The sequence below is a fragment of the Ornithorhynchus anatinus genome, chromosome 9 (assembly GCF_004115215.2).
Source record: "Ornithorhynchus anatinus isolate Pmale09 chromosome 9, mOrnAna1.pri.v4, whole genome shotgun sequence".
Taxonomy (NCBI): domain Eukaryota; kingdom Metazoa; phylum Chordata; class Mammalia; order Monotremata; family Ornithorhynchidae; genus Ornithorhynchus; species Ornithorhynchus anatinus.
Genome location: NC_041736.1, coordinates 53,330,654 through 53,357,264, shown reverse-complemented (window position 1 = coordinate 53,357,264; position 26,611 = coordinate 53,330,654). Strand labels below are relative to the sequence as shown.

Genomic DNA, 26,611 nt, shown 5'->3' with positions numbered 1-26,611 from the left:
CAGTAGAAAAGAAGGCCGTGTTATTTCCTCCAGGTGTTTTTGAGACAAGAGGCAGTGCATTCTCCTCGCCGTTTCATGTACCAGGACAGGCAGGGGCATGGTTTTTCAGTCCTAGCCATGGATGACTATACCCTCTGTCACTACTCATCTCATCTCTAAAATGCCCCTTGGAAAGGCGTGGAGGTTCACTTAGGAATTCCAACCAGAAAGAGGGCTGAGCTCACCCACCCTGGTCCCTGACAGGGACCCCCTCACGCCCCTGTCTCCCCCCACCCCCCCATATTCATTTATTCATTCATATTTATTGAGCACTTATTGTGGGCAGAGCACTGTACTAAGCGCTTGGGAAATACAATATAAACAACATTCCTGCCCACAACGATCTCCCAGTCTAGAGGGGGTGACAGACATTAATATAAATAAATAACAATATAAATGACTAAATAAGAGGGATATTACAGGGCAGTGTAGCTCGGTGGAAAGAGCACGGGCTTGGGAGTCAGAGGTCATGGGTTCGAATTCCGCCTCTGCCACTTGTCAGCTGTGGGACTGTGGGCAAGTCACTTCACTTCTCTGGGTCTCAGTTCCCTCATCTTTAAAATGGGGATGAAGACTGTGAGCCTCACATGGGACAACCTGATGACCCTGTATCTCCCCCAGCACTTAGAACAGTGCTCTGCACATAGGAAGTGCTTAACAAATACCATCCTTATTATTATTACCTAACTTCCCTGGGCCTCAGTTCCCTCATCTGTAAAATGGGGAAGTAGACTGTGAGCCCCACGTGGGACAACCCGATGACCCTGTATCTCCCCCAGCGCTTAGAACAGTGCTCTGCACATAGGAAGTGCTTAACAAATGCCATCATTATTATTATTACTTAACTTCCCTAGGCCTCAGTTCCCTCATCTGTAAAATGGGGATGACGACTGTGAGCCCCACACGGGACAACCCGATGACCCTGTATCTCCCCCAGCGCCTGGAACAGTGCTCTGCACACAGGAAGCGCTTAACAAATACCATCATTATTATGATGATGATGATTACTTCACTTCCCTGGGTCTCAGTTCCCTCATCTGTAAAATGGGGAAGAAGATTGTGAGCCCCTCGTGGGACAACCCGATGGCCCTGTATCTCCCCCAGCGCTCAGAACAGTGCTCTGCACACAGGAAGCGCTGAACAAACCCCACCATGATTACTATTCCAGATAGACTTTCCTCGCCCCTCTCTCCTTCTCCATTTCGCCTGCCTCCTCTTTCCGCCGAGGGCCCCGCCCGCTGCCGTCCGTCACGCCCGAGGTCCCGCCCCCTCGGCTCTTATTGGCCGCCGCCCGGGAGGCGCGGTCGTTGATTGGGCCGGAAGGCCGGGGGAGGGGGTGATGGGCGGGGCCCGGACTCCGCCCCTTTCCCGGCTCCCCCTCCCTCCCCCCCCCCCCCCCCCCCCCCCCTCGCCGCCTCCGCGCGTGCAGAGGGCGCTGGGGAAGTCACCGCGGCGGGGCCGGGGCAGACGGCGCCGACCACGGGGCGGGACAGACCGACAGGCTGACAGACCGGCCGACCGACCGACCGACGGCCCGATCGACCCCCGGGGCGGGGGCCCGACGGCAGCGGGCGGGAGCAACAAGTGCGCAGCGCGGCAGCCGGCGGAGCTGCGCGCTCGCCGCCTTAGGGCGGAGGCGCGGGCGGCCCCTCTCCTCACCTCAGCCCGCCGGCCGCGGGGGGTTGGGGAGGGCGGCGGCGGGGCGGGCCTCCCCCGCCGCTGCCGCCCGAGACGACGACGACGAGGAAGACCAAGACGACGAGGAGAAGGAGGCGGCGGCAGGGGGAGGATGGGGCCGGCGGCGGCGGCGGCGGCGGCGGCGGGGGGGAGAAGGCGGAGGGCGGGCGGCGTGGCTGTTGCTGCCTGCGCCCGGGGCTGAGGCGGCTGCGAGCAGGACGGTGGATGCGGCCCCCATCGCTCTCCCCGCCCCCGTCTGACCAGCGGCGGCTCCCGGACAAGGTACCCGCACCGTCTCTCTCTCTCTCTTACCGATTTCTACATTCCAAGCGCTTAGTCTAGTGCTCTGCCCATAGTAAGCGCTCCATACATACTATGGAATGAATGATCGACGGCGGCCGCCCCTCTCTCCTCAAGGACCGGACCCCCTCACACCCCTTCCGCAGTTTCTCCCTCAGCCCCCTCTCCTTCCTCTTTCTCCTCCCCGTGGGCGGCGGAGTTTGCTCCCGCCTCGCCCCCCCATCCTCCGCAGCCTCTGCCCCCCTTCCGGAGGGGGCGGATTGGAAAAATGAAACTGACCTTTCTTCCATCGCTTTTTTTGCGGGGAGGGGAACCCAGCAGGTCCCTGTCCCGCCCCCTCGAGTTTCTTGCTCCCTTCCCCTCTCTCCGCCTTCCCAGCCATTCATTCATTCATGCAGTAGGATGGACTGAGCGCTCACTCGGTGCAGAGCACTGGACTAAACGCTTGGAAAGGACAATTGGCCCACAGAGACCATCCCTACCCAGCGACGGGCTCGCAGTCTAAACGGGGGAGACAGGAAAACAAAACAGAAACAAGACAACATCATCAAGATAAATAGAATCAAGGAGCTATACACCTCATTAACAGAATAAATAGGGTAATAATATTCATTCGGTAGTATTTATTGAACGCTTACTATGTGCAGAGCACTGTACTAAGCGCTTGGAATGGACAATTCGGCCACAGATAGAGACCATCCCTGCCCATCGACGGGCTTACAATCTAATCGGGAGAGACGGACGGACAAAAACAAGACAATTTAATCGCAATAAATAATATATAACACCCATCCCTCTTCCCCTACTTTCTTTGCCCCTCCCTGCCCCTTCCCCCCTTTCTTTGTCCCCTCTCCTTCCCTGCCCCCTTTCTCCTTCCCTGCCCCCTTTCTCCTCCCCTTCTTTTTCTTTTTCTCCTCTTCTTTTTCTCCTCTTATGTCCCCTCCCTCCCTCGCCCTCCCCGTCCCCCCATCCCCAATTGCCCCGGCATTAGCGAGGAGCCCCTTAACTTTTCTGCCCTTGCCCCATTCGATTTTAAACCACCGCATGGGGAAGCATGAATCTGCTGCCTTTAGAGACGAAAAGCAAGCGTCTGGAGATGGTTCAGCACCCTCATCCCTCAAATCCTTTTCGTCCGAGGCCTCCTCCCCCTCTTTCACCTGCCCCTGCCTTCCCAGCCAGAGACTGTATTCTCTCTTACAAGAAGGGGGAGGTGGGGTGTTTCATCAGCTAGAGAGCAGGACCAGCATTTCCCTCCCCAACACCCCCACACCTCTTCACCCCGGAGGTTTATTTTGGATAAACTTATTTAAAAGAACCCTTCAGGTTGACCTCTAGAAAAATATTCCATGCAGCTGAAGTTGAATCATTAACCAGTCTGTTAAGGCTGAGTGATGGGGATTGAGGTTCTCGTGGGTTACTGTAGAGACTGTTTAAAGCTGAGTTTAAAAAAAAAAAAGGTCAGTCTCAGGCATACGGAAAATAGCAAGAACACCGAATCATGAAATGCAAAAACACATCGCAGAGCCAGTGAATTGAGAGATTTCTAAAGCTGTTTGTTACTTAGTGAGATGAAAACATTTATGTGACATAGAAAATACCAACATCTTCCAGATTATTCTAGAAATAATACACGCTTATATCTTTCTCAGTCTTTAGGATCTTTAAATGTAAGGCATTGCAAGACATCTGTGGCATCCCCGATGAATGAAAGGTCGAAGATGAATGAAAGGTCGAATCGGAGGGAGACAGCTTAAGTGACTATGACTAGCCCCAAGCCGTTGTTGAAGTTGGATAGGAGAGTTGAGAATTTGGATCTAAAGCCATGATTTTATCCTTTGTGTCGTATAATTTTGGAGAGCATTATAGGAAAAGCATTACATCCAAAGGAAAAAAAATATAGGTGGCCTCATCTGATACCAGTCATACTACGTTATTTTTTTTAATAAACGAGGGTAATCATTTAAACCTTTCTCCCTTGACATTTCGATATAATTTGCAGTTAACAGACCCCATTTGTAAAACTTTTCTGTGTCTACATAGGAACTTCTAACAATTTGGTATACGGTATTTAATCATTACATTAATAGGACTGGAACATAAACTGCCAGGTGTGGTAGTTGAATCCCACAAAGAGGTTCAAGAAAAGCGCCGCATGATCATGTGAACATTCCTCCTGCCCATACTAATAATCAAGGCACTAATCTGGTAGTTCCATCCTAAAGGAGAAATAGTTCATTCTTTGTACTTGATCCGTCCCGTACTCTTTTTAAATAGAGGCCTTGAAATTAATAACATGCAATATGTGAGGTCCTGAATGTATGCCCACCTCAAATTGCTTAAACTGTATTGGAGCTTGGTAAGCAAATAGTTTTTAGCCATAAGCAGTCAGGCTAGATGTTTCTAAACAACACAACTTCGTGCCTGCTGTTTTAGATTTTTACGCACTGCTTCTTGGCCCCCTGGGTCGTCTTTGTGCAATAGAAAGGCCTTCAGCATTGCTCCTTAAAATCCTTTTAAAATTGTTTTTTCTTTTTTCCTTGGCAGCTGGATTTCATGCAAATTAGTGTTTGGAAAGCTTCCAGAAGACAAAAAAAATTAACTTTTTGATTAGTCTGAATGTGTATCTGCACATTTGATATAACAGCTAATACTATATTACCAGTAAATTTGACAGCTATGGTTATAGATTATTTGTAGGTTATTAAATTTTAATTTGTGCTATGTGACTGGCTCTTTTGCTTACTCGTTTTTAAGCATATTTTGAAATCCAAAGCCTGGTATTGAGAAAGTGTCTACTGCCAAAAATTCTCATACGTCTAAATTATAGGAAGTGCTAGTTTTATAAACTTTAGTTCCATTCATGCATTTTTCATACCGTCATTTTCCTCTAGTTTTCACCAGCTGTCTATTTGAAAATGTTTTTCAACATTATTTGAATATTTTCAAATTCAAAATCCTTTAAATTGAAATGTATATAATTATATACCACATATTCAGTGATGAGTATAGGAGATTCAGATTTAATTTGTGTGTGTGTGTGTGTGTGTTTTCACTCCCATTGTATTTGAAGGCATATGTTTCTTGTGAATGCTGAACCAGGGTATCACAGATTCACAACAGCGTTTAAATTTAAATGCATGTTGCTTGGTTGGTGGAAACCGCTGAACAGAAAAGTATGCAGTTAATTGCATGGCCATTTTCAACAAACATAGGTAGAAAGACAAGGTAAAAGTTCAATATTTCTCAACTCGTAATTTAACCCTTCATTTTCCCACCTAGACTCTACCTATTTTGGAAAACAGTCTAGGGATTTTCACCTTTATGCTAAAAGATTTGAAGGCTGTGAATCAGAAAAATTTCTTATCCTGAAACTCTGACAATTTTTTTTTCTCTTTTTGCATCTTTCTTCTTGAGCTCAATGGACATCATAGGTCTTTAACTTCATTAAGGTTGTTACAGTGCAACTTGTAAAATCACTTTTTGGCTGCATAAATGCTAATTTGGAACCTAATTCTCCCAATGTCTGAAGTGACTCCCTAGTAACTAGTAGGACTCTTGTTCATATGAGCAGGTTCTTAGTATTGCATCAATCTAAGGTTAGAAAGAATCAGTGTTTTTCTCGAAGTGCTTACCTTAAAGAGTGTTGCTTTAGGCAGTGGAAGAATTAGGCTCCGATTTTTGCAGTCAAGAGAATTCTGTAGCTATAACCCTATTAGTAATAATTAAAAACTTGTGGTATATCTTGAGCACTTACCATGTGCCAGGCAGTATCCTAACCACTGGGGTGGATACAAGTAAATAGGGTTGTACACAGTCCCTGCCCTACATGGGGCTTACAGTCTCAATCCCCATTTTATAGAGAGGTAATTTGGGCCCAGAGAAGCGAAGTGACTCACCCAAGATCACACAGCAGACAAGTGGTGGAGTCAGGATTGGAACCCATGACCTATGAAAGTACAGTGTTCAATTGTATTGAGCGCTTGCTGTGTGCAGAACACTGCTAAACGCTTGGGAGAGTACAGTACAACAATAAACAGACACATTACCTGTCCACAACCAGTTTACTGTCTAGGAGGGGGAGATAACATCAATACAAATAAATGTATAGATATGCATAAGTGTTGTGGGGCTGGGAACAGGGAAGAACCCAAGGAGCGAGTCTGATGCAGAAGGGTGTGGGAGAAGAGGAAAGGAGACAACAGTGTGCTGTTGCTATGGTCATTTTGTTTAATTACTCTACTTACCTAAGAACCTGTAAATAATCCCAGGTGGTGGATATGATATATAACTGTGAAATGTTATTTTGATTATCTTGTCATTTCAAATGATTACATATTAGAAAACAGTTGTTTTTGATCTTCACAAGACATGGAAGCAACTGGAAAAGGTGACATTCGAAAGCATTAGGAACTTGAAGATTTCTTACTGTCACCAAGAACTGATAACTGAGTTAAAAAAAAAAAATGAGAACCCTAAGGAATTGAGAGAACTTAAATTTAGGATTTATGGGGGGCAACATTTAGTGGGACAACAGTGAACATGTCTACAGATTGTAGGATGAACAAATTTAGGTCTCTGGAGAAGCAATTATGTATATTTTGAAAGGAGTGAGAGAAATGATGAAATAATTTCACTGCTTACTGAAAAGGATTGGCCATATGCTCATTGGTATATTTTGGGTCATTAGGGTTTGTTTTTTTTTTGCTGTTTCTGGTATTGCTTTAGCTACTAAAGCACAATTGCTTTAGTTCACAGAATATTCTTAAGAGTTGTATATCTGTATTCAGCATGAAGTTCTGCCCGTCACCTGGGATTAATCAACACCTATCCCAGTAAGCATGACATATTTACATATTGTTCTGGTGAAAGTGTTATCTTGATGTCATTCCAAAATGTGCATTTTTATTGTATTTTTTTTGCAAATTAAGATGCTTCATATAATTATGCAAGCCTAACCAGACTAAGTAGATTTCTTTCTCAGTTCCTTATTAGTCATTTTGTTAAACTGTGCTAACTTGCATTCTCCTGCATCTGTTTTTTCTAATATGCTTGTAAGGAAAAAATTTCCATTGCCCAGAGGATTGTATTATGGGACTATCATCTTAATAACCAGTATAATAAGAAGCACAGTTGCCTTTTGTGTAGCTTCTCTATGTTATTGCAGTGTATGTTCTTGGAGGAGCAGCGTGGCCTAGTGGAAGGAGTATGGGCCTAGGAGTCAGAGGACCTGAGTTCTAAATCCGGCTCTGCTGCTTGCCTGTTATGTGACCTTGGGCAAGTCACTTAACTTCTCTGTGCCTCAGTTTCCTTAAATGCAGAATGGGGATTCAGTACATAAACTGTTGAACCCCATGTGGGATGGGAACTGTGTCCGACCTGATTACCTTCTATCTACCCCAGGACCTAGAAGAGTGCTGGAACATATACTGAGCACTTGACAAATACCAGTAAATAGCAAACAAAAAAAGTGTGAGTGTAATTTTCAAAATTGGTTTGAAATCTGACTCTGCAAGTTCTCTATAGTGTAAGGAAGCTTGTAGAATCACTAGTGCAACTTTTTTTCCCCAAAGGAAACTCTAAAGGTGTTAAAACATTGACTATAAGTAGCATGGCCTAATTGGATCAAGCACAGAACTGGGAGTCTACCTGGTTTGTAATCCTGGTTCTTCTGCTTGCCTGCTTTGTACCGTGGGCAGGTCGTTTTACTTCTCTGCCTCATTTCCCTCATCTGTAAAATGGGGACTAAGGAAGGAAGTTCTAGTTTCTTTATGGTAAGCTTCTTTCCAATATTTCTAGTATTCAGGAGATTACAAGTTAGCTTTACGAATCTTAAAAATTATAAGCAATAACACATTTGGAATCATTTTCATAAATTACTTTCTATTTATTAAAATAAGAAATTGTATGGCTGTTTTTAGTTGTTCTTAACAGTGGTTAGAAATTGTGGCATCACTATAGAATATGAAATGGACGCATGCCCTTATCTTAAATTTTGTCATATAGCAGAAGTAATTAATTGGCCAGTTCAATTTAAAAAAGCTTAGAATTCAAATTTGTCTTGATTTAAAGGAACTTTAAGAGTCTTTAAAATATTCAGTGTCTTTATTTGTACCCCTTCCACAGCCTGGCATACTGGGTAGAGCATGGGCCTGGGAGTCAGAAGGTCATGGGTTCTAATTCTGCCTCTGCCACTTCTCTGCTGTGTGGCCTTGGACAAGTCACTTCACTTTTCTGTGCCTCAGTTACCTCATCTGTAAAAGGGGATTAAGATTGTGAGCCCCACACAGGACAGGAGTGGGTCCGACCCTCTTTGCTTGTATCTACCCCAGGGCCTACAACAGTGCCTGGCACAGAGTAAGCATTTAACAAATACCTCCATTATTAAGCATATTTTAATGTTCCTTCATTTTTCCCATTTTACAGCATCTGCTCTGCTCGTCACAGTCATATTTATATTGAGCTTTTTTTTTTCCTCAGCTATCTTTTTTCATTTTGGAAACTTTCTTTGAGTTCTGATTATTCTTGAAATTAACATGTCTGTTTTTGTTTGTTCACTGTGCACCTGAGTTGTTGATGTCACCATGCCGTAGGTATTTAATTGTAGTATCCAAGCCAACAAAGGACTGTATGAGCAAAATATAATGACTCTTTCAAAACTTTGCTTCTTGGCAAAGCACTTTGAAGAATTTGGGATATTTAAAGAACATAGACATAATTGTAATTTAACTTTCTGAGCAAAATAGGTCAGGTTTTGGAACTAAGCTATTTAAAAGTACACATGTATATTAAACGAAGAGCATGTTCTCTTTATTTTGGCAGCACAGATTTTTCTTGTCAAATGACCAAAGGAGATTATTGCTAAGATGTCACCCGCTCCCCGACATAATATTCAAGGCAATACTTACTTTTAGAAAAAGTTTTCCCTTTACTGGTGCATTTTCAAACAAAACACTGATGTAAATGTGGCATAGTTGAACAAATACACATTTTTTCTGAAGTACAAAAAAACCATTGCAATTCAACTAAATGCAAAGAAGAGTCAATGGGGACTCTTTGGGGTCAAGAGGAGACCCTGGAAGGTGATGATCGGGTGGATTGAGATTTTGAGTTTACTTCACCCCAGGGTGATATCTAGGGGAAAGTAATAAAGATGATGGTATTTGTTAAGCGCTTACTATGTGCCAAGCACTGTTCTAAGCGCTGAGAGGATCTGTCCAGGAGAAGAAAGTGTCCAAGTGAAGATGTCTCTGAGTGGATTACTGTGGGTGACATTGATGCTGTGTCTCAGCGGGTGACAGATATGGGTAGAGGGAAAAATAATAATTTAAAAAAAAACTATCTTCAGGAATGTCTGAGACAGGGGTGACCTGGATGTAGTAATAGTATTTTTTGAGCTCCCCACTCAGAGGTAAGGTGTGGCACCAGTTCTCATATCAGTCAGTGATATTTATTGGGCAGTTACTGTGTGCCAAGCACTGTACTAAGCATTCGAGAGAGTAAAATATAATAGCATTTGTAAAAGGAACTTGTAGTTTCATCAGATATGGTCAGAATGCCTTGGAAATGATGCTTTAGGTAGTGGGGTGTATTTAAAATATTCAGTGTCTTTATTTGTACCCCTTCCACAGTCTGGCATACTAGATAGAGCATGGGCCTGGGAGTCCAGGAGGGTCCTCTTCTTTGTTTCTTTTTTCTTCTCCCTGGTCCCAGGCCCATTCTGCCATCTCCTCCCACTTGGAGAGTTCAACCATTTTTTTTCCCCCTGAACATGTGTAGTTCTTTGGAGAAGTAGCATATGTTTTTTATGTAGAATAGCTAAGACACATTCAGTACTCGAGTGGATAGCTCCAAAATTGATAGCCCTGGTCACTGGAATGTCTCCCAAGGCCAACCAATTCAGAAATATTGTAGCTATATTTAGATGTTCTTTATTGCCTCAAGGTTACTTTAGAAGGATGAAAAGGGTTCAGTCACCAAGTTTGTTCACTTTCTGGCAGCTCCCTAGACTATCAGCAACGTGAAACCTCTGTACCACCATTCAATAAATTGAGATGGTCCAAAGCAGTTAATTGAATTATTGAAATAAATAACCCAACAAAGAATTGATGTATTTATTTGAATATTTAATGCAGTTTTTTAAGGTTTTTTTAATGCTGCTGCTGAAATTGGATGCTTACTACAAATCAGGGGAAAGATTTTTTTTGCAAGTCTCACCCAGAGTGATGATGATGGTATCCTAAATGTTATATATAATTTTTTTTGTCACACACAGTGTACTGATCTTGGATTTGCAGGCTGCAGTCAGCCTGCCAGGTCATTTGTGATGAAACACTGGACCCTCTTAAGTAGACTCTGTGGTCTTGGGTGCCATTGTTTGAAATCTTCTGGAGGGTTCTGGGACCCTCTTCTAAGAGCACAATTGTCATAGAGCCTGATAAGTGAGTCAGTACACTAAAATACTTCGGAAGGGTTGCAAAGTTAGCCTTGTTATCTGAGTGAAAGAAGACTGGGTCCTAAACTCTGAAACAAAAATAATAATACCTACTGGCAGTTCGTGTTCCTAACAGTGTATCCTTGTAAATAATGTATCTTTGCTCAGCATTTTATTTTCAGGTTTTATTAAAATTCTTAGTATTTGGCCCATCTTAAAATTCCAGTAGCATTAGTTTTTTTCCACAGTTTACATTTCCCTGTTTTCGGTTAATTCAGTTTGAGGAAAAATTCATAAATGCACTAGAAAGCTATTGCTGTAGTTAGTGGGACGTCTCCTACTTGAAAATTAGCTATTGTCACAGAGGCACATTCATTGTAATCTGACAATAGTTGATTGATTTCTTTTTAAATCTGTTCTTTATTTTTAAAGGCAGAAGTGTAGCGTACTCTAAACAGCGTGGGAGGACCTGGGTTCTAAAATCAGCTCCACTCTGCCACTGTCCTCTTGTTTGACCTTGGACAAGTGAGTTTTATACTTTAGTTTCTTCATGTGTAAAATGGAGGCTGTAATTAAGAGTGTGAGCCCTGCGTGTGCCCAGTATTTACTACTCTGGCTCTGTAGGAATCCCTCAAGACTCAGTTCTGGGTCCCCCTCTATTCCCTGTCTACACCCACTCCCTTGGAGAACTTATTCACTCCCACAGCTTCTTCTACCCTCTCTATGCAAATGATTCCCAACTGTACATCTCCAGCCCTTACCTCTCCTTTTCTGCAGTCTCATATTTTCTCCTGCCTTCAAGACATCTCTTGAAACAGCGTGGCTTCGTGGAAAGAGCACGGGCTTGGGAGTCAGAGGATGTGAGTTCTAATCCCAGCTCCACTACTTGTCTGCTTTGTGCACTTAGGCAAGCCACTTAACTTCTCTGCAACTCAGTTCATCTGTAGAAAGGGGATTAAGACTATAAGCCCCACGTGAGACCACCTGATTTCCTTGTATCTACCCCAGTGCTTAGAACAGTGCTTGGCACATACTAGACTCTTAATGAATACCATAGTTATTTTTATTATTATCTCTCTTTGGATGTCATGTTGGCACTTCCAACTTAGTGTCCAAAACAGAACCCCTCATCCCACCCAGAACCCTTCTTACCCCTGACTTTCCCATCACTGTAGACAGCACCACCACCCTCCTGTCTCTCAAGCCCATAATCTTGGCATTATACTTGATTCAGCTCTCATTCAATTTGCACATTCAATCCTGTCGGTTTCACATTTCTGGAATCCACCTCTTCCTCTCCATTCAAACTGCTACCATGATAATCCAAGCAGTTATCCTGTCCTATCCTATACTGCCTCAGCTTCTGATGTGGCAGGTTCAGTAGGAATCCTGAAAATGGCTGACTACGGTGAAGACCACAGCAGCTCCTCCTACGGCAAAGCATCGCTATTGTGATGTAACTTTGGCCAAAAATAGGTTTTGTACATAAAGGTCACTGGGTGCATTTTCCCGTGTGCTGCCCTTGTTCACTCACTGTCCCAGGGGGAATATACCCGTCAGGGACAAGAGCATGCAAATGGTATTACGCAAATCACTAGGATTACAACCATTCCTTCTCGCAATTTCTCTGAACCCAAATCTTTGTGACGGGGTTGAGGCATGTCCATCTTTTCACAGGAGACTCCAATGCCCTCCTCAGGGGAGGGGCTTTAACTTTGCAGGGCATTAGGAGTCCATTAAAACATTGCTTAGGCTGCTGAATGCACTGTCTCCTAGCATCTGAAAAGGTTAATGCTTAAAGTGCTTGATTTACCACTGAAGATTAACTAGAATTGGGCTCCAGGCATCTCGGGTTTAATATTTCCTTATTCAGGTTTTAACTCTGGCAAAAGAAGGGAAGAGTAAGAAAACAGTTAAAACATTCTTGAGTTGAACACCAAAGACTGAATCTGAAAGAGCTGGGAAGTGCAGAGAGAGAGAAGGAGCAAGGAGAGAAATAGTGGAATCCTCAGGGACAGATTACTAATGTTGATCAGACTTCATTTGAGCACCTACATAAGCAGGCTTTCAATCTGGACACACAGAGTCTCAGGCAAATTTCACTGGCTCCTCTGTCTACTGCAAAGTGTGACAGCATTTACTGGGGACATGTAAAGATCCCGCATTCCTAGTCTCTGGGGCGTGTTCTTGGCATGATTCCCTGACTGAAGCGTTAATAATGCCTTTAGCCAGTCAGTGCAGTGCTAGGTGGTGGACTGGTTGTGGGGGAAAACAGGATGCTTCTTCATAGGGCTGTGGCTGCAAAGAAATATCCTGTGGTAAAGATCAGGGAACCAGATTTACAAAAGATAAAATGTTAACTAGTTTATGAATATGGTTTGATAATGGCCTCCAATTTATGTGGTTGTGTATAAAGAATTTAGGATTATGACTTAATCCTTCTAAGTTATGACCTAATTGGTGTAATAAATAAACTGAAATAGGTGTATTTCTCTTATTGAAAAATTAACACAAAACATGGGAAAAGATCAATCGTATGTATTGAGGGTTTACTATGTACAGAGCATTGTACTAAACACTTGGGAGTGAATTAGGAGGCACACTCCCTGCCCATAATGAGCTGCCAGTCTAGAGGGGAGTACAGACATTAATTTGAGTAAATAAATTATAATTTAAAAGATGTGGGTTCTCTGTAATGCCTCACATATAGGATAAAGCTATAGGTGAACTGTCCCAATTTCACAGTCATTCCATCCCATCAGCCACCTGAGTCCTCATTCATTTGAGGCATTGTGTAACCTAATGGAAAAGATGTTAGGAAAACCCTGTTTGAGTACCAACTCTACAACTGGCTTACTGTGTGATCTCAGACAAATTACTTAACCTCTTTGGGACTCTGCAAAATGAAGATAATATAGTGTGCCCTGTGAGGGGCAGGGACTATATCGAAACTCACAACCATGGATCTATTACAGCACTTAGCAAGCAGTAAGAGGGTAATAACTTGTCTTTATTTCTATATCTACTCCGTTACCTATAGTTAGTTGCATTTATTGAGCACTTACTGTGTACAGAGTACTGTACTAAGCACTTGGGAGAGTATAGTGTAACACTATAGCAGACACACTCCCTACCCACAGTGAGCTTACATTCTACAGTTCATCCCTTGTCTCTATCACTAAAATTATATTTACTACTTTTTTTTTATTTTATTTTTTTTCTATTTCCCATGTACTTGGTACAGTGTTCAGTTCACATGCCCAGAAATTCTTGATGATGGTGATTGCTTAAATCATTTTATGATAATTAGGTTTAAAATCATATATCTCCTTTACGTTGTTCTTTTTCTAATGTATGGATTTGGGTGTAATACTGGTCCTTTCATCATTTCAACAGGAATAGAACGGTATCTTTACTATAAAAAGACAGAATATTTTTACTTATAAATACTTACAATGTTTTACTTATAATAAAAAAGTCAGATCATTAATTGACCAACCAAAAGATAACAATTTACCATTACTTGTAATTGTTTCCCCAGCATTGAAAAATTCAACGTAAGTAAGTCGATGTTTAAAACTAGTTAGGCAGTCATGATAGTACTTTAAGAAGTGTAAAGTTTGAGACAAAATCTGTGTAGCTGAACATATATCAATCACTCAGTCCTTGGTATTTATTGAGCACATATTGTGTGCTGAGCACTGAACTAAACGCTTGTGATAGTAGAGTATAACAGAGTTGGTAGACACGATTTCTGCCCACGAGGATCTGACAGTCTTGTACGGACAAATGGAAACCTGGGCATGTCACTCCCCTTCTTAAACAACTCCAGTGGTTGCCTATCAACCTCTGCTCCAAACAAAAACTCCTCACTCTAGGCTTCAAGGCTCTCCATCACCTTGCCCCTTCTTACCTCTCCTCCCTTCTCTCTTTCTACCACCCACCCCGCACGCTCCGCTCCTCTGCCGCCCACCTCCTCCCCGTCCCTCGGTCTCGCCTATCCCGCCGTCGACCCCTGGGTCACGTCCTCCTGCGGTCCCGGAACGCCCTCCCTCCTCACCTCTGCCAAACTGATTCTCTCTCCCTCTTCAAAACCCTACTTAAAACTCACCTCCTCCAAGAGGTGTTCCCAGACTGAGCTCCTCTTCTCCCTCTACTCCCTCTGCCATCCCCCCTTTACCTCTCCGCAGCTAAACCCTCTTTTTCCCCTTTTCCCTCTGCTCCTCCACCTCTCCCCATCCCCACGGCACTGTACTCGTCCGCTCAACTGTATATATTTTCGTTACCCTATTTATTTTGTTAATGAATTGTACATCGCCTCGATTCTATTTAGTTGCCATTGTTTTTACGAGATGTTCTTCCCCTTGACTCTATTTATTGCCATTGTTCTTGTCTGTCCGTCTCCCCCGATTAGACCGTAAGCCCGTCAAACGGCAGGGACTGTCTCTATCTGTTGCCGACTTGTTCATCCCAAGCGCTTAGTACAGTGCTCTGCACATAGTAAACGCTCAATAAATAATATTGAATGAATGAATGAATGAATGAATGAATGAAACCTGAGCTTCAAACTGGGAGGTGGGTCAAAAGATTGATGACGGAGAACTAAATGGGGTATTGGATTATAGTAAATTGGAGTTGATAAATCAATCATGCCATCAGGAAAGTGGGTTGGGAAAGGCTTTAGCTTGTCTTGCTACTCCAGTGGGCTTACTACTGTTGTGCATTTAATCAGGTGGAAATAATGAAGAGTCAACAGATGTCAGAATTAAGGAGGTTTTCTATGGTCTTCCAAACCAAAACTTTTACCATTTATTAGTTGTTTTGTAATCTTCACAAAAAAGAAGTTGTAAGTAAATGAAGTGTCTCTGTCAATCTTTTTTCTAAACATTTCTCCTGCCACACAGTGGGAGCCTCTATTTTTCTATCTAAATTTTTTTCTGTGTATTTTCTGTACCTTTTAAAATAGGTTCTATCTTTTTAGAACTAATTCAGAATAATCGAAATGTGTACCTGGGCAGGCAGTACTTAATTTTCATGGGGAAAGTAAATCAACTAAAATCAGCATCAGCCCTATGGTTTTAGTGTCAGTATCTGTTGATCAGAACCTGTATTTTACTTTTCTGTAGAAATCAGCATGAGGTTCTTACCAGACCTCTATTGTGTTCGGTCAGACGTAGTGAAGAGGGAAGTGGGTTATGATCTGGCTTGCAATTTGGGATTGGGGTTACCAACAGTCATGTCTGTCCCCCTCCCTAAGTTTGTTGTGGGCAGGGAATGTGTCTATTTATTGTTATATTGTACTCTCCCAAACGCTTAGTACAGTGCTCTGCACACAGTAAGCATTCAATAAATGCAATTGAAAGAATGAGCTACCTATTTTTGTTTTAATCTGCCTAGTGGAGGGTGAAATATGTTAAGATCTGGCATGCAGTTTAGGATTGGGGATACCAACAATCATCAATTACCTACTTTGTTTTAATCTGCCTGTCCCCTCTGGTCTGGTCTGGCTCCACCTTTCTTCAGAAGTTCCTTTATCTTAGCCCCTGTCGCATTTTATCTCTTTGTCTAGTACCATATTTGTTCATGTTTGTACAGAGCACCAAGACTGACTTCTTCCTGGAGTCACCATTTAATTTAAATTTAGCACTGCCTCAGATTTTGTAATGGTCTGTTTACATTCTTATCAATCAATAATTTACTATGGGCAGAGCATGTACTATGTGGTGTATTATTCCCTACCCACAAGGAGTTTTCAGTCTAGAGGGAGACAAAATAAATTACAGAATGCACAAATGTGTTTTAGAGCTGAGTGTCCGGTGAGTGCTTAAACGGTACAGATCCAAGTACACAAGTGATGGAGAAGGGAGGAGGAGCCGAGGAAAAGAGTTTAATTGAGTAAGGCCTCTTGGAGACAATGTCATTTTTAATAAGGCCTTGGGAAGCAAATTGGATAAAGCACGGGTCTGGGAGACAGAAGGACTTGGGTTCCAACCCCAGCTCCACCATTTGGCTGCTGTGTGTGACACCTTGGGCAAGTCTGGCCTGTTGGCAAGAGCATGGGCTTGGGAGTCAGAGGATGTGGATTCTAATCCTGGCTCCGCCGGTTGTCTGCTGCTTGACCTTGGGCAAGTGATAACTTGTCTGTGCCTGTTACCTCATCTGTAAATTGGGGATTAAGACTGTGAGCCCCAAATGGGACAACCTGCTCACCTTGTATCTACCCCAGCGATTAGAACAGTATTTGGACATGTAGAAAGCGCTTAACAAATACCATAATTAGTATTGTATTAGAGAAGCAGCGTGGCTCAGTGGAAAGAGCCCGGGCTTTGGAGTCAGAGGTCATGGGTTCGAATCCCAGCTCGGCCACTTGCCAGCTGTGTGACTGTGGGCAAGTCACTTCACTTCTCGGTGCCTCAGTTACCTCATCTGTAAAATGGGGATGAAGACTGTGAGCCCCACGTGGGACAACCTGATTCCCCTGTGTCTACCCCAGCGCTTAGAACAGTGCTCGGCACATAGTAAGCACTTAACAAATACCAACATTATTATTGTCACTCAACTTCTCTATGCCTCAATTTCCTCATCCGTAAAATGAGGATTCAGTACTCGTCTTCTCTCTTCTCTCTACTTAGACTGTGAGCTTATTATTTGAACATGGGAGAGCGGTGGCCTATTGAATATGGAGAGGAAGGGGGTTCCTGTTTAGAGGGAGGATGTGGACAAGGTGTTGGTAAGCAAGATAGATGAGCTTGAGGCATAGTGAGCAAACTGGAGGTAGCGGAGCCAAGTGTGCAGGCTGGGCTGTAGTAGGACATCAGTGAGGTAAGGTAGGAAGGGCAGAGCACCACTGAGGAGTGGGGAAATGTGGACTTAATGGTTTTGTAGAAAAATGACGGGGACAGCAGAGCCAAGTATCGATGGAAGTGGGAAGAGACAGGAGGCAGTGGAGATCTGGAAGAAGGCTGATGCAGAAATCAGTGCCAACGAAAGAAGATTTTTCTCCATAAATAGTTCTAGGAAATTCTGTTTTGGAATCTTGGTTAGTGCTTTTAAATGGTTCCAAGAGAGTAGCATGGCCTAGTGCATGTAGCCAGGGCCTGGGAGTCAGAAGGACATGCGTTCTAATACTTGCTTCGCCACTTGTTGGCTGTGTGATCTTGGGCAAGTCACGTAACTTCTCCGAGTCTGTTACCTCATCTGTAAAATGCAAATTATTGCTGTGAGCCCCATGTGAGACATGGACTATGTCCAACCAGATTAGCTCATATCTATCCCAGGTCTTAGAACAGTGCCTGGCACGTAGTAAGAGCTTAACAAAGACCATCATTGGCATTATCAAGAATAGAGAACTGAGCGAGGGAGTGCTAAGTGAAGTATGATTTCCCATAGCAAATATTTTTTAGTGAATGAATGCATTTCCAAGATCCAAAAAATTGACCAAAACTATATACACATTTAAAGAAATTAAAAACAAGCTACATGATAAAATAGCAATATAAATATATGCCAATAAAAATTTTAAATTTTGTTTTAAAATTTATGTAGAGTACTTTATTTTCAGTGATATTGATTGATTAAGTGTACTTTCTTCCTGTTCAACTAAAATGTACCCTGTACTAAGAAGTCTGTCATTACTTATGCAAAATAGACCAGTTGTTACTATCTAAAGCTAAATTGAATGGGGCTTTAATGAAGTTGACCAAAATGCCTCAAAGAGGGGAAGTGTATAAACCAAGGGAAACTTTGCAACTGAGTACCGTCATTTTGATAGACTGGGAGAAGGCTTTATTTTATTAAAAAGAGCTTTCAAAATACTTAGAACCTAAAGCAGAGCTAAAAATCTACACTCATTTCTCCTGATGAACTCAGTGTTATTGCTTGATGACTTAACCGGCACATGAACGTATGCACAATCATTTTTTCTGACCCCATATCACATTCTCGTCCAGACAGCTGTGCTTTGTTGGAAGAATATTTCCTAATTACCTAACAGCTTTCTATCCAAAATGTGTAGTTCGAGCTGTGGAAGAATTGCGTATACACAGATGCTGGTGGTAGTTGGTCATTTTTTAAGTTGTTAGTAGTTAGTACTGGTAATCTTAGTTATTACTTGCACTTTACACAAAAAAATCCTAACTTAATAAACTAGTCATAATAACAATACTGACTTTGGGTGATGCAGGAAATAGCGAAATGCAGCATGAGGCAGTCTGCATTGAACAGAGCAAATCCTATCTGAAGGAAAAAGCATATAGTTCACTGCAACTATGGCCTCGCAGATTATCCAGATGGACTGAATTTGGGGCCAAGTTTAACCCACCTTGACCCCTGAACAAGCTGAGCTAACTGCAGCATCTAAGTCCTGACTGGGGACTTCATTCTGAATCCTTCAAACTGAACAAGGCCAAAGGCTGTAAGGGGAGAGAAGGGAGGAAACTCGCTTTCCCTGGGACTGACTGGCTAAATTCATGGCTCCTCGGGCCATGAAGCATCCATTTGCTTTCAGATCTTAGGTTTAGATACAGATTTGAATTTCATTCACTTACACGATTCACTGCTTTTTCCTCTCCATCAGCTCTTCTGAATTCGAAATTCTGTTGTTTTTATTAAGTTTTGAAAGGACAACCCCCAAAACAAGACTTAACAGCACAACAGTACTACACCCCCAAGTTCATTAAAGTAACTCAGATGTCATGTAATTTAATATCGTTTTCCTTCTTATTCTGACAGCTTGTATTTCCCTGCTTTTCACTGCCATATTCTCTTATATCATCCTACCATTTTCGGGGGAGCATCATGAACTAATCCACAGGAGAATCCGTCAGCCCATATCAGCCAAATCCTTGAGGATAGGCACGGAGCACTCCTTCCCTGTAGATTTCTGCACGAGAATGAGGTTTTTACAGATTCCATTAGAGAATTTTAACCCGACAGCTAGCTGGTTGTGTAGTTTTTCGAGCCTGAAATAGGGACTGTACTAGAAACTATGTCACAGTATTAAAACAAACTGATGTGCCACTGATAGCATAGTAAGGAGTCTATAGACAGGAAATAGTCTGAAACATTCATTCATTCAATCGTATTTATTGAGCGCTTACTATGTACAGAGCATTGTACTAAGCGCTTGAAATGTACAATTCGGCAACAGATAGACACAGTCCCTGCCCAACAACGGGCTCACAGTCTAAATGGGGGAGACAGACAACAAAACAGAACAGGACAAAACAAAACAAGTTGTGTGGCGTTAATATCATCAAGATAAATAAAATCATAGATATATACACATCGTTAACAAAATAGAGTCATAAATAATATATACAAATATGCACAGGTGCTATGGGGAGGGGAAGGGGGAATGGGAAGGGGAGGAGGAGCAGAGGGAAAGGGAGGGCTCAGTCTGGGAAGGCCTCCTGGAGGAGGTGAGCTCTCAGTAGGGCTTTGAAGAGGGGAGGAGAGATGTGAGGAGGGAGGGCATTTCAGGCCAGAGGTAGGACGTGGGCCAGGGGTCGACGGCGGGACATGGCGGGAACGAGAAACCGTGAGGAGGTGAGCGGCAGAGGAACGGAGTGTATGGGGTGGGCTATAGAATGAGAGAAGGAAGGTGATGTAGGAGGGAGCTAGGTGATGGAGAGCTTTGAAGCCAAGAGTGAGGAGTTTTTTCAGCAGTATGTCAAAGGGCCAATATTTTCTTTAAGTTAAAAAATGAAACAACATCAACCTGTTGCATCCAAGCTCATTTTATTTTATTAAAATCAATTTTTGAAAAACCCAATTTTATCAGATTTACTGTGCTTCTCTCCAAAGTAAGGAAAATGGGAGACAATGTGGTGTAGTGGAAAGGACCCCAAACTGGGATTCAGACCACCTGACCCTGCCACTTGCCTGCTGTGTGACTAGGCAGTTAGGAAGTTTGATGTTTTGGGGTTTCTTTTTAAGTGGTATTTGCTAAGCACTTACTATGTGCCAGACACTGTTCTAAGCGTTAGGGTAGGTACAAGTCCAGTGGTTAGTACAGTGGCTGGCACATAGTAAGAGCTTAACAAATACCATAATTGCTAATTAGATCGGCCAAAGTCCCTGTCCCACATGGGGTTCAAAGTCTAAGTAGGAGGGAGGACGGGTATTTAATACCCATTTTAAAGTTGAACCTGAGGCACAGAGAAGTGAAGTGATTTTTTTTATGACATCTTTTAAGTACTTACGTTCCAGGCACTGTAACGGGCACAGGGGTAGATACAAGATGCAGCGGAGAGGAGATGCAGCGTGGCGCAGTGGAAAGAGCACGGGCTTTGGAGTCAGGGCTCATGAGTTCGAATCCCAGCTCTGCCACTTGTCAGCTGTGTGACTGTGGGCAAGTCACTTAACTTCTCGGTGCCTCAGTTCCCTCATCTGTAAAATGGGGATTAAGACTGTGAGCCCCACGTGGGACAACCTGATTCCCCTGTGTCTATCCCAGTGCTTAGAACAGTGCTCTGCACATAGTAAGCGCTTAACAAATACCAACATCATCATCATACAAGATAATTAGGTTGGACACGGTCCATGTTCCATATGGGACTACAGATAAGGTAACTGAGATCCAGAGACTTGCCTAAAGTTACACAGCAGACAAGTGGCAAATCTGGGATTAGAACCCAGGTCCTTCTGACTCCCAGGCCCGTGCTCTGTCCACTAAGCCACGCTGCTTTTTCTGTGCCTTGATTTCCTTATCTGTAAAATGGGGATAAAATAATTATTCTTTCCTCTTAGACTGTGATTCCCATGTGGAACTATGTTTGATCGTCTACCCCAGCACTTAACCCAATTTTTAGAACATAATGTTTGCAACAGAGACCATTATTTATAAAGGAAAAATGTCATGTTTTAAAGTCTAGAGTCCCCTTTGATTTCATAAGGAACACTGCAGTAATGTTCAACAAGAAGTTTTTATTAAAGCAAAGATGGGATATGGAAGGAAGATTTGCCCCTCTTGTTTACCCAAAACACAGTGATTTTTTAAAAGTCCACAGTAGTGGTTCACTAATGTATTAGTGAATTAGCAGGCCTCAGTTACCCTTCTTGTGAGGACAATAATATAGTTATTCATTCAATAGGATTTATTGAGCACTTACTATGTGCAGAGCACTGTACCAAGCACTTGGAATGTTCAATTTGGCAACAGATAGAGACAATCCCTGCAAGCCAGCTAGATGCAGAGCACTATAATGTTAGAGTGCTTAAAAGGCATAAAGGGAAACAGTAACATAGCAAAGCAAAACTGTTAAGTTAACAAAATGACAAGAAGATCAGAAACGTTTGGGGAGATTCTTGCATAGCAACAGTTTTCAGGCTTTTCTCTGCTCCAACAAGGCCATCCAGAGACCAAAAGTCACAACATTCCATCAGTTGACAAAGCATTTGGAATCCCTGTATGTGGGCGGTGCTGGTCTAAACCCATTTTGGTCTCCTTCCAGCAGGGATAGCACCGTATCATCGTGCATACGTGACCATATTTGTGCATGCATGGAAATCCCCAGGCTCTTTCTGGAATTCTGCCCCAACCTGTAAGTGGAGCCACACTACAAATTTTTGGCACATGCAAAACTCTAATTACTGACTCTCCACTTTTGTTCTCCCTCATCCTCCCCCACACACATTTTAACGTAAGATAATTGTACTGTCCCTAGCACTTACTGCTGAGTGAATACTAATGAATGAGTGAACTCACATACATACCTTTTTGTTTCAGGTCCTCTTATTTATAGATGTAAGGAATTTTCTTTTAATAATAATAATAATAATAATAATAGATTAAGCATTTACTATTTGCCAAGCACTAAGTGCTGGGGTAGATGTAAGGTAACTGGGCTGTCCCACCTGGGGTTCACAGTCTTAATCCCCATTTTACAGTTGAGATCACTGAGGCACGGAGAAGTTAAGTGGCCTGTCCAGGGTCACACAGCAGACAAGTGGCGGAGCTGGGATTAGAACCCAAAGTCCTCCGACTCCCAAACCTGTGCTCTTGTCACCAAGCCATGCTCCTTATTATTTAGGTATTTCAGAGTTTGATTTGAAGTTTCCATTTAACGCAAACTGAGTTGACCAGACCTTGATGAAATGAAGCCTTGATGGAAAAAAAGCAAAATTAAGCAACAGGGAAACCATGCTGTTTTTAACTTCTAAAATCTCCCCTTTAGTAATTAAAATTTAGTCGTCTGTTAGTATTTAGCAATTACGATAATGTGGAAATGGTAGTTACAGACACTGCAAGAGGCAACGTTTTCCCATTTGAAATCCTAACGAAGCAGAAGCCACCACAACAATAATGGAAAATTATTGTCTTATCTGCGGAGGATAGCACAGATAAATAAAGTGCATATTCTCTGCGTTTATGTCTCTCTTTCCCTCTCTTTAGACAGTAACTTCAATACCTCCAAAGCTGCTAGGAAGTAGGAAAATTTAAAGCTTGGAGCTTCACCCACTGATCCCATCAAATGAGGGTATGAATGAGCAGTAAATAGTCTCCAGCTTGGGTACAAAGAGAAGGATTTTTTATTTTAGCTCTGCAACCTGAATAGTGGATAAATCAGTTCCCATGATGACTGAGTTGATGGTTCTCTGCAGAATGTGTTCACTAGAAAATATTCTTTTCTAAAATGTAGTTTAGTTTTCACATTTTCATTCCCAATACCCAAGGCTTCTGTTTTTTTTTTCTTTTACAGATATGAGAAATGAGTGTTGGACGCAGAAGATTAAAATTGCTGGGAATTCTGATGATGGTAAACGTCTTTATTTATTTAATTGTGGAAGTCTCCAAAAGTAGTAGTCAAGAAAAAAATGCAAAAGGTGAGGTCATACTGCCCAGTGGCAAATTCTGGAGGAAGCCTATACCTCCCAAGGCGTATTGGAACAAAGAACAGGAGAAACTGAATAAGCGGCACAACCCGATTTTGAGTTTACTTGCCAATATGACTGTGGAAGAAAATTTGATTTCCAATGCAAGTGTTCTGAATTCCTGTGAGCCTGACGCTTCCGTGACTTCAGCAATTAAAGATTTTGAAAGCTTGCCAGACAGATTTAAAGACTATCTGCTTTACCTGAGATGTCGAAATTATTCATTACTAGTGGATCAACCGAACAAGTGCAAACGTAAGCCCTTCCTCCTCCTGGCCATTAAGTCACTCACACCGCATTTTGATAGAAGACAAGCTATTCGAGAATCCTGGGGAAAAGAAACGAATGGTGGGAACCAAACAGTTGTGAGGGTCTTTTTGCTGGGGCAGACCCCTCCGGAGGATAACTTTCCTGACCTTTCGGACATGTTGAAATTTGAGAGTGAACACCACCAAGACATTCTTCTTTGGAACTACAGAGACACTTTCTTCAACCTGACTCTGAAGGAAGTACTGTTTCTGAAGTGGGTGAGTACGTCTTGCCCAGAAGCCCAGTTTATTTTTAAAGGGGATGATGATGTTTTTGTGAATACTCATCAGATCCTGGATTACTTGAATAGTTTAACAAAGGACAAAGCCAAAGACTTATTTATAGGTGATGTGATTAAAGATGCTGGTCCTCATCGGGAGAAAAAGCTCAAGTACTACATCCCAGAAAGTGTTTATGAGGGCCCCTACCCTCCCTATGCAGGAGGGGGTGGGTTTCTCTACTCGGGCCACCTGGCACTGAGACTGAACAATATATCCGAACAGGTCCTTCTCTATCCTATTGATGATGTTTATACTGGAATGTGCCTTCAGAAACTTGGCCTGGCTCCAGAAAAACACAAAGGTTTCAAAACATTTGATATTGAAGAGAAACACAGGAATAATATTTGCTCCTACACAAACTTAATGTTAGTTCATAGCAGAAAGCCCCAGGAAATGATTAAGATTTGGTCACAGCTACAAGATCCTCATTTAAATTGCTAAAAATAAATTAGAAATGTGCATAAGAATGTATGTTAAATATTTCCCATCGCCCCCGCCCCCCCCCCCCCATTGTAAAGTGTAATTTCTATACTGACGCATTGAAATCCTTCTCGCCAGATAACCATTTTTAGGGATCTCAATGTCCCTCCACCCCTACTATGTCTCCCTCCACCTGGTACTTGAAGAATTTAAAAAGAGTAATAGTGCTTTGTGGGAGACGTGGCTTGAAGACTTACTTTCCAGTGTCTAATAGCCATTGCTTGAACCGCCCCCCCCCAAACTTCCACCCTGTCTAAAAAGAATAGGTTTCAAAAGTTGTAACCATTCAGCTCAATTCATTGCTAAATTAATACCTGAGTGATGGAAAATAGGGTTTCTTAATTTCCAATGTTAGTGTGATTTCGTGATCTGTAATGTTCAAAACTGTAAAATCTCCTGGGTTTAAGGACCTTGGCAAATGTAATAAAAGCCATTTTCCCTAACAGTTGTTGTTCTTGAGATGGTATTAGTTTTATTTTAATTCAGTTTGGAGAAAGCATCTTTAGGAAACTTAAAACTTATTAAGAATTATTTTTAACTTCTGCCTTCCCTGCCTCCCCAGCATTATTTTCTCAATTTAATCCGTGCAAAATGAAGCTGTCTGAAAGCATTTTCTTATTGCTGGGGAATGAGACCATTTCTTTTTAACTTGGGCTAATAGGAATACCTAAAAGATTCTTGGATAATTTTATACTTTAGTGAGATATTAAAATTATCCCTTGATCATTTAAATAGCTTTAAAAGCATGTCCAATTATTTTAGCACTCGGAAAATAGTGTTTTGATAATGGGTAATTGAAGATGGAATTGCACATCACTTATAAACCTTGAGTTTGGATCTCTACTACAGACTTTTAAACTGTACTGATGGGCTTGAGGGTAGTTTTGGACTTTTGGTTAAAAACTTGAAGTTGCAGAATGTTTAATGAATAGTTTTTTGAAACCTCCAGGCTTCTTTTCTTGCCACATTTTCACATTGCGTGTATAAATGATCATTCTGAATTGTGACTGCTTCCTGTGTCTATTTAGAAGTGCCTGTGTTTTTATTTATTGTTCAAATGAAGACCAAAACAATTTCTTAAATATATTTTGTGTAACATTTTATTTGTATACAGTGTTGTCAGGTAATATTTAACTAGAGCATGATATTTTAAATGTGGTAAGATGTAATGTGTTAAATAAAGCTAACTGTTATTTTTGAATTCAAAAAGTTGTTTTTCTCTGTATACTAGATTTAATAAAATTATGCCAAATTGACTGATGCACCATATCAACACCATGCTATCTTGAAAATATGATTTTATCCTTATTTTGTAGCTAAGAATTCTTATGAAACCGAGACTATAACAAGACCTACAAAAGGGTGAAAATAAAGATTTGTGTATTTTTAATTTCTTGTGTAATATGTAGCATTCTGTGATATCTTATAAAGTTTCTGTGATAATTTGTAGTTAACACACATGGTTTTTTTTTTCCCATGTATTTAGAAAACTCAGATCCTGATCATATACCAGATCCTGGTCGCGTACCACCATAGTTCTAAGTGGGTAACCTGTGTGAGGTGACTGCCAAAAATGCGGATTGAGTCATTAACAAAATTGAAATGCAATTGATTGAACTTTGGTTAAAAGTCACTTTAAGCCTGTAACTAAAGGAAGGCATTTGTAAATTTAGGTTGTAAGTCTCATGGGATGTGACACTGCTCTTCAACCCTTTCTTTTGCTGGTAGTAAAATAACTCAGCAAGCATAAAGGAATATTTCATATGTAAGGAAATGGGTAAAAATATTGTTTTGCATTTTACACTTTTTTCTCTAACTTTATAGTGTAATGAGGTGGTTGATCAGCTAAGGTACCTGTAGATGTTTGAACTGGAACCGGAATGTGAATGTATATTATGTATGATGAACCCAATTGGCAAATTCTGGCAAATCTCTGCCTTTACTCTTGAGTACTCTCCACGTTGAGGGATTACTATTTCTTGGTGGTTCTTTCTTAAATTTTTGTTTCCCTCCTTCTCTTCTTCAACCACACTCTTATCAGCAACCAGGATTTCATCCCTAAAATGGAGAGAAAGGAGAAGCAGCGTGGGCTAATGGAAGGAGCACGGGCCTGGGAGTCTGAGGACCTGAGTTCTAATCCAGATTCTGCCACTTGTCTGCTGTGCGACTTTCGGCAAGTCACTTAACTTCTCTGTGCCTGTTACCTCAACTGTAAAATGGA

At 42.0% G+C, this 26,611-nt stretch overlaps 1 protein-coding gene across 2 annotated transcripts; it reads left to right on the top strand.

Moving 5' to 3' along the window:
• The first annotated feature begins 1,860 nt into the window (after positions 1-1,860).
• Positions 1,861-25,780, top strand: B3GNT2 (UDP-GlcNAc:betaGal beta-1,3-N-acetylglucosaminyltransferase 2). Of its 2 annotated transcripts, none has more exons than XM_007672046.3 (2): positions 1,861-1,998; positions 23,149-25,780. In XM_007672046.3, the coding sequence occupies exon 2, from the start codon at positions 23,158-23,160 to the stop codon at positions 24,349-24,351; it is 1,194 nt and encodes a 397-aa protein (XP_007670236.1). In that variant the 5' UTR covers positions 1,861-1,998; positions 23,149-23,157; the 3' UTR covers positions 24,352-25,780. The 2 variants fall into 2 exon arrangements, with proteins under 2 accessions (XP_007670236.1, XP_007670237.1); XM_007672047.4 differs by lacking the exon at positions 1,861-1,998 and adding an exon at positions 21,926-21,990.
• The last annotated feature ends 831 nt before the right edge of the window (positions 25,781-26,611 follow it).